The following is an 11,606-nucleotide window of genomic DNA, read 5'->3' on the forward strand; positions in this document are numbered from 1 at the left end:
AGATTCAATTTGCAAAGTCTGCATTGTGCAGATGAATGGAAACCAAAGGCTATCTGAAACAGTAGCAAAATGACATCCAAAAATCTGAAACAGCACAGTTTGTAAAGTCTGTCATTTCTTGTTAAAGTCATAGAAATGTAGCTTTTACCCATTTCTGTGGGTTAAAAGTTTAAAATTACAATTCTTTCTGCATATTACCAACAATCACATAGTCAGAGTAGGTGTCAAGCTGAGTACTGACACTCTTCACATCACTGAGCAAAGTTGGATAAAGAACTGAACACACACTGGCTCACACACACACAGAGATACAGGCTGAGGTTAACAAAACATAGACAAGCAACAGTATTTTCCAGGGAGTCTCCATTATTTCTGGCTTGGGGTCTCTAATGGTATTTCATTGTAATTGCTATGATGTCAGAGTGTCCGTCCGCCCTAATGGCCTTCTAAAAACAACAACAAAGACAGATTGGTTCCATTCACTGGTTGTTGTGCGAGCAGAGACACACAGGACTCCAGCAGCTCAAATCTCTGCAAGACCCTCAACTGAGAAGGTGAGATGTGTTTTTAACATTCATTAAGTAGTATAGTACAGGTATATAGCATTAAAACTTTACTAATCATTCATTTCTAAGAGACTTTTAACTGCTTTAGGGTTAAAAAGTGTACATAATTATAAGAAAGTAGGCTATTTTACGCCACGTTAGTGTAGTTTCATAGCCTATATGAAGTCTTTGTACACATAAGAGAACATAGTGTAATGTTAGTGTGGAAAGTATTTTCACTCCAGTGCTATATCTCTTAAAACAAGTGAAACGTTCTACAGTCTGGCTGAGTTGAGCTGATTCCAGTTATTTCAGTGCAGTTTAAGTGTTTTGCTTAAAAATACAAGCATTTAGGAAATGACTCTCGATTCTGACTCAGACAAGAAGAGAAAAAATGATTTTCATGCAGCTGAAATTAAGTGTCAGTCCACTGTCAGATTTTTCACTTAAATGGCATTGAAATGCATTTTTGTTGTTGTTTTGAAGGTTCATTTTTGGATTATCAATTACCCTTTAAAATAAATATATTTTTTTACAGTGTATCAGTACTTTTGGCTGCCATCATTGTAATAAACACCAGGGGGAGTCATGCTGGCTGTCACAGTATATGCTGCTCTGGCAAGTCAGTAAAGAGCTTCCCCTGAAGATGTAAAATATTGGCAATTAAACCTTTTATTATCAATTTTACACAAGATGCCAAACTGAATATTTTAGTCTGTTCTGATTATAAAAACTCAGGAACAAAATAACTTTTATTTTAATTTTAAAATGACATGACAAATGAAAGGGAGGGGAGGAGCACAAGACATACAACTCATGAAAACATTAATTATTTTTTAAATCAATACAATGTTTCTTCACTAATAATATAAACATGAAAAAAAGGCATTTTTCCTTTAAGGTGAACTGTATCAGACCCTGGTAGGTCACTTGTAGCTGATGAATAATATAAAATAAAATAATAATATTAATATAAAAACTAGAATATCATTCCCTCCCTCAAACGTAGTTAACTTAACCCTCTTTTTTATTTCTTCCTCTACCCATCATTCCCAGCATGCATCTGCACCCCTTGTCCCTCTCATTCCTACTCCTCCTGGTTGCCCGGGCAGCCGTGGTGTGTGTTGCTGTGACGACCAGCACGCTCCACAGTTTCCGGGGCTGTGCGGTGCGAGAGTTCTCCTTTGTGGCCCAGAAGCCTGGCTGCAAGGGATTGCGTATCACCACGGAGGCCTGCTGGGGGCGCTGTCACACCTGGGAGGTATCGCTCACACTCACACACACACACACACATTCCCCTTGACCCCCAAGTGAAAAAGTTCAGGAGGTCAAAAGCTCTGAATTTGCAACAACGGAGCTGTCACATAGTAAAAGAAACATATTGCAATTTCACTGTATTCCTCAGGTTGATGGTGTTTGCTAGTCTAACAACAAAAATCCTAACTTAAGGTCCACTTATTAGCTTTTTCTGGATCTTTCCATTGCATCTCATAGACTTCCATCTCTGGAAAACAGTAAGAAAGCAATTGAAAGCTGAGAAAAAACCAAGAAGTGGACCTTAACTTATGATCACTACCATTTTGTGTATATCAGTCTTCTTTAGTGAATCGAGTTTGCTGATTTGACTAAACAAATCTCAACTCAAGGTCTACTGTCTAACTTTTTCTGAAGGTTTCAATTGGATCTCATGGACTTCTTTCCATGGATGGTAAGATGCAACTGAAAGCTCAGAAAAAGCTTGTAAGAGGACCTTAAGTTGAACTACTATTTCCAAGGTCAAGAATGACAAATGAAATCAACACATAATCACAAAATGTGGACAAATGCAAAGCAACTGTAGCAAATATTTTATATTGTAAAGATCTCTGACTAATGTTGAACAATATCAGCTCTTCATGCTGCAGTTTCACAGTAACGTGTCATCACATGTCATCCCGCTAGGTTGTTGTACTGAGTGTGTGTCATCAACCGCTGTGACCTCACTGAGACCAAAACTGTGCTCAAGATACAAGTTAGAACAAGGAAGACAGTACAGAATATTTTTCTTTAGAAATGCCATTTTGTACTGTTGCATTCGAGAATATTTTTATACCGTAAATATGTAGCAGGAGCCAGAGGCTGGATAGGTTAGCTTAGCTTAGCATAAAGACTGGAAACACAGGGAAACAACTAGCTAGCTCTGTCCAAAGCTAAAAATAAAGGGTTAGGATTAGCACCACTAAAGCTCACTAATTCACATGTCTTGTTTGTTCAATTTGTACAAAAACTGAAATGTAAAAATGAAAATTTGGGGTTTTGGGGTTACAGTAGGTAACTAAAGCTAATTAATAAAATAAGAAACCATTAACTGTTGAGATTAATGTAAAATGCATTAAATACAACTATTACTACGATTGAAACACCAACATATTTGTCTGTGTGTTGAGTAAAAAGAATGAAAAGGTTTACCTCTCACTTTAATAATAAGAATGAGGTTATCTCACAGCGAGAACCACAACCAGCTCCACGTCTTCTGTTAATCGACCTTTGAACATAGAAACTTTGTTGGTAAATCTGTAAAAATAACATGTGTGTGTGTGTGTGTGTGTGTGTGTGTGAACCTTGCAGAAACCTGTGCCGGATCCTCCCTACATCCACCGACAACACCGTGTGTGTACGTACAGTCGTACCCGTCACATGACCGCCCGCCTGCCGGGCTGCCAGCCCAACATCTCCTCTCTCTACCACTATCCCATGGCTCTGCACTGCCACTGTGCCGTCTGCTCCACGCAGGACACCGAGTGTGAGACCTTCTGAGGGGCAGGACGCCACTTTCAGAAAACAATGTTGTCAACACATGATATGAATGACACAGATTAAAATGATGGAATCAAGATATTTGACTGTGTGTGACTTTCTGACTTTCTCTAGCAAGAAATGTTAGAAAGTGGTATAATAATAAATGTATTTATGTAGCACCTTTAAAAGTGTTTGAAAAGAGTTTACAAAGTGCTTTGAGAGACAAAGCAAAAGCAGGATACTCAGTGAGGTCTAACAAAAGCAAGACAAAATTAAGGTAAAGTTGAGATGAAGTTTAAACAAGAAGACAAAAGAACACAAAAACACAGTAGAGAGAAGACAGAGGGATGATGAAAGATAAAGACGGTGAAAGATAAAAGACAATAAAAAACATCAAATATATAAATAAATACAAATGAAAAGAATGAAAACAATAAAAAGACAACATCACATAAAAGCTGGTCTATAAAAATGGGTTTTAAGAAGTGATATAAAAGAAGTCACTGATTCTGCGAGCCTTATCTCCTCAGGTAGGTCGTTCCACAGCCGAGAGGCCCTGATGGCAAAAGTCACCTTTAGATTTAAGCCTTGACTTTGAAACAGCAGAAAGGCCCCACCTGAGGATCTAACGCTCCCAACTGGCTCATATTGGGTCAACATTTCTGTTATGTAGCTTGGGCCAGACCCAGACGTGCTTTAAAAGTGATCAGCAGATCTTAAAATCAACTCTGAATCAAACAGGGAGCCAATGGAGAGAAGCCAGAATTGAGCTGATGTGATGTCGTCTGTTAAAACCAGTAAGAAGCCCAGCTGCTGCATTCTGAATTAGTTGGTGAGAGGTGAGAGAGTGAGTTTTGGTTTAAGCCAGATGGGAGAGTTCTAGTAGTCAAGTCTAGAGAAAATAAGTGTGTGAATGACTTTTTCCGGGTCAGAGTGTGAGAGCATTGGCTAAATTCTGGAGATGGTTTGTATATAGCCCATCTAATAACAGAAAATGTCCTGAAATATAGTTAAAAGAATCATACTCAATCAATATTATCAGGAATTTGACATTTAGTAACCCAACAATACATCCAAACACAGATTCAATCAAGTTCAATCAAGTTTCTGTAGATTGAAGACCATGTGTGTAGTGATGTATGTCTGTATGTAAGAAAGGAGAAAGAAATGAACAGAGAAAGCATTTGACTTCAAAATGAGAGCTCTGTGATTCCTTATTCCTTACAGTACGTGATGTTAACTATGCAGAATTTCAGAACAGTATATCTGAAAACAGGCATGTTTGCATTTTATGTAGAAAAAATAAAGAAAATATTGCCTGAAGCTCTTATTTAGTATTTGGCTGCATCTGTTCTCCACAGATTGTAAAACAGTAATAGCTGATATCTTCACAATGCTAGACAGCTGGACCCAATTAATTATTATTACTTTTTTGTTATTGGTCATTTTAAAAATCTAAATTACTTAAATCTTTAGATGAGACTTTTTTTTTTACCTGTTTGCTGAATGACAACACACTAGGAGAAAGAAGAACACCTTGACCTTGGAAGTAGTATTTTAAAACTATTTTTTAACTAAGTATTTTAACTATAACATCTTAAAAAAATACTCAAGGGCCACTTACTAGCCTTTTGCCCTTTTGCTGGGCTTTAAACTACATCTTAAGTCCTTCATCAGTTAAAGTTTGCTCAGTTATCTGAAGAAACTACATCTGCTGATTAAGACTGCGAGATGTGGTTAACACAGTGTGTGTGTATGTGTTTGTTTGTGTGTAAAGAAAGAACAAAAATCAAGAAATCACTTAAATCAATTTACATTTGCAGAATAGAAATTTATTGACATACAGTTTCATCACAAATTATACAGTGCAGTCTCTCTGTTTTCATTTCATTGACATCTCAAACATTCTTTGGTTTCATCAATAGATATTATTTACAAAATGTCCTTAAGTTCAAATTCATAAATATAAATAAATTTTGTACATTCTTTAGTCTCTTGTCTGTGTTTAGTGGTTATTGTTGATGTTAAGTTGACAATTGTTTGACTTTTTTTGTTTAATATAAGTGAATTAAGTGACGACCTGTAAACCAACACCCTTGTCTTAACTGTCAGTGTAATGTACTGTATTTCAAAATATGAAAGAGAGGTGAAATCAGTTTGATTGATTACAATGCTGGAGTCTCTTACACTTTTTTAAAACTTACTCAGTATGAAGGGAAACATGGCTAATTTCATTTCTAGCTGCGTAATAAGTCAAGTGTTTGCCAAACCTAAAAGCAAAAATATATAAAAAAAAGGTTCAGTTTATGTGTAGTGAATGTGACAGAAACACAAATGTGTCCCAGTCAAATTTCCTAAAAAGCCTCCCTTGCACAAACACACAGACACACTCACACATACAAACAGTGCATCTTAACACGTATACAAAAGTCCAAAATGGCCATTTCAATATTATAGAACCGAGTGACTGATCAGCGCAGTTTTTACTGCTCGAATTGATTTCAACTGAAATTTTTCCTTTCGTTCTCAGAAAACTGATGAAGGAAAGCCTGATTTTCACAGTAACATGGTGGAAGGCCAATTCATGTTTTACTTAAATAAGTTAAAGTGTATTTTCTTCAACATTCAGAGCAAATCAACAAACTGTAGATAGAAAAAAGATAGTTACTGATGCGTCATTGAAAATAAAACCTGCCCTCTCATATTTCAGTTATTTACCAAAGTTTGTACCGCTGGACTGACTAAACTGTAATTTGGTTGTTATCTTGTTGTTCATTTGATATGCAGCATACTGTCTTGGTGTTTCAGTAGCGGGACTTGCGGCACATGTCGCAGCGACACGCCCTCGCTGTCAGGATCTCTATTTCGTCATGGTGACGACCTTGAGGGCAGTCCAGGCGAACTTTGACCTGAGAGAAGACAAGCCAATGGTCAAAAACGATACAATGTTGAAGTACATCTCCCATTATCACCCAGATCTCCTCCCCCCTCACCTTGGCGTCCTTGCTGATGGTGCAGCATCGTGAAGCGGAGGTGATGTTGTGGGTAAAGTTGGAGGCCACCAGTACAGAGTATCTGGACGGGAAGGCGCTGGACTCGCAGTAGCCGACGCAGGCGTGGACCAGGTGGGTGCCTTTACACGTGCCACGACGGTCACTGCGGATGGTCACGTTGAAGGCTGGAGGAGGAGGAAGGAGAGGACAGATGGATGAGCGAGCATGAAGGTGTGTTTGAAATTTATCAGTACATCAATGTTTAAGTTATTGTGATACCTTCATCTACAATATACAACTAGAGGAACTGCTGACTCTACTGTTCTCAAGACCACATTTCCCATAAACCCCCCAAAAAAGAAGCTTATAGATTCTCTTCCTCAGATTTCATCATGAAAATATGCCAACAAATGTGTAAAACGTGTAAAACTTACGATATAGGTGACACCCTGGGGTGAGGTTCTCGTAGCTCCAACCAATTGGAGAGAAGAGCAGCATCAGTGACATCACTGGTAGGACCAGCAGGCAGAGATGTGAGGTCATGCACAGCGACATCTGGATGGCAGCCTGGAGGACCCAAACAGAATGGTAAAGTATGTAAGACCCCAGCATCAAATTTTTAAGAGGTTTTTATGCAAAATAGTTCCAACTTTTACAAAAATCATACAAAATAGTACACAACATCGTTGATTGAAATGATTAAAAATATTGGGTGGAGGGGGGTATTTCTGCTTCAAATTATGTTTATTTTTCTGACTTTTCTCAAATCTTTGTTTTTTTCTTGTGAGATACTGGAGAGTTTTACCTCTTTAGACCACATGAAACATGAAACAATCTAAAAAAGAAACATCTCTGGTTGAACTGCTCCACGCTCACAGACATGCTGCACATAAAAAGGTTGGGAACCAGCGTTTCTTCAGACACATCTTAACGTGGTTTCCTGAGCTGAAGAAACAGCAGAAACCATGATTGAGTGACCACACAACCTGAGGTGATCTTCTGCTTCTGAGCTTTCTCCTCAAATCAAAGCGTTGCCCTGAGCTCCCTCCTTCATCTACCGAGGTGATTTCCCATCCTGCACATCTGCCTGTGTGTCACTCAGCTGAGGAACAGCTAATGTGAATAAAAACAATACTCTCTTAATCTTTTCAGTCTGCCTCATTTAACAGCTACCTGCTGACACACGTACACAACTTTACCGACTAGACGCACACGTAGGCTGCACACATGACAGCAAATACATTATCAGATACTGTACATGAATGAAAGTCCTGACTTTGAATATATGTTTTACATGTGTCATACATGCATGCTTGATCCTGAGTGAGGGTCTGTGTACACATGTGCTCATGCCCCCCTTCACACACACACACACACGCTCCAACACGTGTGTAAACAATAAAGTCATGTTTTCCTGGGAATTTCATGTTCCTGACCCTTGCCCTCTACTATGGCAGCTCTTTCCAGCTCCGTTTCCCTCTAACTGGAGCGTTGGGAATCTCTGGCTGTGATGATGGCGGAGCGGCCCTGGGGACGTCATTAACGCTGCCGGTACGACCAAATTAACGGGTCAAGACTGTGTGTGTGTGTGGCAATTAACCCTGTGTCAGCTGGTCGGAAAGGGGGAAATGCCCGGCTTTTTCCTCTTATGTGGGGTTTCCACGCCTGAAGGTTTGGTTTGTCTTTGAGGAAAATGGGTTGTAATATGCTACAAATTGCTATGGGAGGTGAAGGTGGGAGGGCTGGTGTTCAGTCTGGTTGGGAAACACAAGACCACCAATACAGCGTACAGAATAGACACACTCAGAAACCTATAATCGTTTAGTTTCCAATCTTTCCTGAACACAAACACCATCTATCAGTTTCAGAAAGTTTCTGCAGAAGAAGGTTAAGTGAGAATGCCCAAGATGCTGTAATTTGAGCCAGTGTCAGTAATTCAATATTGACAAAAATGCTCAAAATAGACCTAAAAAACTTTCCTAAACCCTTGGGGAAAAGGTACTATTGTTTACATAACTTTTCATTTGTGAATATGTACACATTCAGCAAGAAAGCTCAGAATGCTTCAATATAAATTACATTAAAATGTCCTCTTAAATTAAAAATATATGAACAATTCAGGTCTGTAGTTTCTAAAAGACTGACCTTGAAATCACATTAGACCATTTTGTTTTGAATAGTTTAAGCAGTGAAACTTTGCAATTGCTGTTACATAGAGGCTGCTTCAACTGCCCGTATTTGCATGAGTGCAATCTTTGCAACCACAAGAACTTGAAATTCCTAATTTAAGTCAGTATTAAGCAACGCTAATAGAATGCAGTCTTCCTGTAATCATTATCTACTGTATGTACAGTCTTACTGAGGGGAAAATAAATCCCCAAAATGCCAAAGACTCAAAAGAGACACATATTATCATGTCTTTGTCTTCCAGTATTTTTTGAATTAAGATGTCATTGGAATAATAATGTTTAGCACTAGTGCTTAATGCAATAATTGTGAGGCGTTTTAAAATAAAACCCTCAACACTAAAAACCCTCTCCACACACTGCAAAACTTAACAAAAAGAAGTAAATGTTCTAAAAATGTGCAATTTACACATTTACATCTAATATGTTGATATAAAAATAGGAGTGTGGCAGCTAATAAGAATACATGCAAAATCCTGCAGGCTTGCAAAGTCTGACATATTAGTAGATATAAAAGGGTTTAAAGGGGTATTTTCCCCAAATTTACCACACTTTCAGTGCAGTCTGGCTTGTACAAGACTGTTCTTCTATAATCTCTAGGAAAGATTGTGTCTCTATAAATTGTAAATCAAAGGATTTAAAAGTCTATCCCACCAACAGTTGAGCCTAATTTAAAGTCAGGTGTAAAAAGGAGCTCAGTCTTACCTGGAGTCGTAGAGTGGAGAGCGCAGCTTGTCGAGCCTGGATGAGTGTAGAGCAGGTGTGTCGACTGACAGGTGTGTATGAGTGTGTCTGTTCTGAGCCTCGTGCTGGGATATAAGTAACACAGGTAAGAGCGAAGGCACTTATACAGTAGCTGTGGACACACCCACAATTAGAGAGCTGAGAGTGTGTGAATCTTTTTTTTTTTTTTTTTTTTTTACCTTTCTTACGGGTCCCCCTTTTTTCTCTTTGTAAACAGTCTTTTGAAAATCATAAAAAAAATTAAAATAAAAATCCTCTCTTCGTCTTTCTCCTGGAGTGTGTAACCATCTCTGTGTCCCTCCACCCTGCCCCTCCTCCCTCTCTGGTTGAAACCTTTAGGGGGACCGCTGTGACACAGAGGAAAACTAGATAAGTTTTCCATCAACGGACTGCCACAATAGTAAGAACACACACAGCTGTACCTCATACATGCATGCATGGAGACGCACACACACACAAATAAGTCACATAAAGGCATGAACGCACACAAAATCACAGAAAAAATAATATTCTAGGCCTCGACTGCCAATTGAAACACACTACAATTGAAAAAATACACTAAATTGAATTTAAGAACTCTCTCTCTCTGTCACACACACACATATACACACACATACACACACACACTTAGTGTGCCTGGGTTTTCCATTTGTGGCTGCAGGAGGAAGGGCAGGGTCGGGTCAGAAGATATTGTGGGTTTGGGTCAACTGTGTGTGTGGCACATGATGGGTATATTCTGGGGAACGCCTGGCTCTGCTTCTTCTCTTCCTTGTCTTCAACGGAGGAAGTCAGCTTAGCAACCAACTTCCAGCGGGTAAAGAAATCCTTTTAATAGAGTCTTTCTTACAGATTATTTGTTGGATTTTTTTGCAGCAGTTACTGTGACATGGTAAGAAAGGGCAGACATTGCCACATCTGACCACTGATGACTGTCCCCGTCTCTCCCCATATGTTTTAGTTCTTTAAAAGCATTGCAAAGACCCAAAATTGGTTTGCTTTGTTCACTTTTGGTGGGTTTCCATGAGAATCTGGGTTTCAGGGTGAATGAATAAATGTCTTATTTGCTGGATCAGCAACTCCAGTCATCAGAAGGAGGGGGCGGGGGGGTCTCCAATTGAATTTCCTCTCCTGAGGTTACTTTAATGCTTTTGGTTTTTCAATGAGCCTTTTCTTGTCCTCCCGGAGAGTTGTGGTCCTGCAAAACCCACATAGACTCTAAAGCCCACTGATACTGGGCTATTTATATAAATAAATGACTTTACTTTAGGAACCTATCAATGTCTTGCAAAGAGATTTAATGCGATGAACTCACTAAATGATAAAAACACAGTCAATTATCAGTAGCTGGAGGTGATCCGGTGCATGTGATGCAAACACTCATTTTGTTTAACTTACTAATCTTTGGATCCCGGATGCATCTTTGTGCAGTCATCACTGCTGTTCCACTGTATGGTTTTTTTTGCCACAGACTCTGAAATGCAGACTGCAGATACAAATGGCTTTATGAAATGACAAAAATGTAACCCTCCAAACAATTTTAGAGGATCAGTACTGTATTCAGTCAGATTTGAGCAGGAAAAACAAGGACTTCTTTAATTCTTTCAAGCTTATTTGTCCACTACAAAAGCTCAGCTTTCCAAATCATTTCTGTCTTTATTTGAGTCCTAAAACCTTATTTTCTTGTGCAAAAAGTCTGCCAGAGCAGTAAGAACATTTCAAACTATTTCCAAAAGAATTCAACTAGAATCTTCTGGAAATAAATGTCTGTATTTTAAGGAAAGAATAAGGCTCAAGGATCAAGAATAATGAAACTTAACTTTAGAAATATATTTAAAACTAGTTGATTTTTGCACTGGAAACAGGTTGAAAATATTCTCACTGCACTGGCAGATATTTTCACTAGTTTTAAGAAAGTCTTATTTTCACTGTAACACTGATATACAGTCAGTGTCGTCCAAGATTTTACAAGTATACTGAAGTCTTTGGTCAAAGTTGCCCCTCCATCTGTAAATCATTTTTAAGAAGCATGACAATTCTGTAAAAATTTTACATATACATATCAAGGAGTTCCTTTTCATGAAACTCATAAAATATAATCTCTTTTTTCTACTCTACCAAGTGGGAAAATTTCCTAATTAAACTTTGAAATTTATCAAATCTGTGTCTAGAAAATATTGTTACTTGTCTTTTGACAACCCACTATGTACAGTATAACTTTAAATTATAACATGTAACAATAGCCTGAACATGAACCTGCGTCCTCAGTGGCAGCTACGGCCCTGATTACACACACAAAAAAAGACCTGATAAGAAACTGACGGAAAGAAAACATTTACCCTTTACACGGATGGTTTAATTTT

General features: G+C 38.4%; 2 protein-coding genes across 3 annotated transcripts; one reads left to right on the forward strand and one right to left on the reverse strand.

The window, feature by feature from the left end:
- Positions 1-116: 116 nt before the first annotated feature.
- LOC137174471 (glycoprotein hormone beta-5-like) lies at positions 117-3,464 on the forward strand. 2 transcript variants are annotated; one of them, XM_067579769.1, is made up of 3 exons: positions 117-554; positions 1,602-1,806; positions 3,153-3,463. In XM_067579769.1, exons 2-3 carry the CDS (start codon positions 1,603-1,605, stop codon positions 3,339-3,341), a joined length of 393 nt encoding a protein of 130 aa, XP_067435870.1. In that variant the 5' UTR covers positions 117-554; position 1,602; the 3' UTR covers positions 3,342-3,463. The 2 variants fall into 2 exon arrangements, with proteins under 2 accessions (XP_067435870.1, XP_067435871.1); XM_067579770.1 differs by lacking the exon at positions 117-554 and having other exon boundaries at positions 1,561-1,806; positions 3,153-3,464.
- Positions 3,465-5,174: 1,710 nt separating this feature from the next.
- On the reverse strand, positions 5,175-11,343 carry gpha2 (glycoprotein hormone subunit alpha 2). The gene is made up of 4 exons (XM_067578965.1): positions 9,208-11,343; positions 6,751-6,883; positions 6,317-6,501; positions 5,175-6,232 (listed from the first exon to the last, which is right to left on the reverse strand). The coding sequence occupies exons 2-4, from the start codon at positions 6,869-6,871 to the stop codon at positions 6,128-6,130; spliced, it is 411 nt and encodes a 136-aa protein (XP_067435066.1). The 5' UTR covers positions 6,872-6,883; positions 9,208-11,343; the 3' UTR covers positions 5,175-6,127.
- Between the last annotated feature and the right edge of the window lie 263 nt (positions 11,344-11,606).

The sequence above is a fragment of the Thunnus thynnus genome, chromosome 22, assembly GCF_963924715.1.
Source record: "Thunnus thynnus chromosome 22, fThuThy2.1, whole genome shotgun sequence".
NCBI lineage: Eukaryota > Metazoa > Chordata > Actinopteri > Scombriformes > Scombridae > Thunnus > Thunnus thynnus.

Coding starts and splice junctions, on each gene's coding strand:
- gpha2 (XM_067578965.1), bottom strand. CDS start 6,871: ATGTCGCTGTGCATGACCTCACATCTCTGCCTGCTGGTCCTACCAGTG. Junction 6,502..6,750: donor CCCAGGGTGTCACCTATATC/GTAAGTTTTACA, acceptor CTCCTCCTCCAG/CCTTCAACGTGACCATCCGC. Junction 6,233..6,316: donor CCATCAGCAAGGACGCCAAG/GTGAGGGGGGAG, acceptor GTCTTCTCTCAG/GTCAAAGTTCGCCTGGACTG.
- LOC137174471 (XM_067579769.1), top strand. CDS start 1,603: ATGCATCTGCACCCCTTGTCCCTCTCATTCCTACTCCTCCTGGTTGCC. Junction 1,807..3,152: donor GGCGCTGTCACACCTGGGAG/GTATCGCTCACA, acceptor TGAACCTTGCAG/AAACCTGTGCCGGATCCTCC.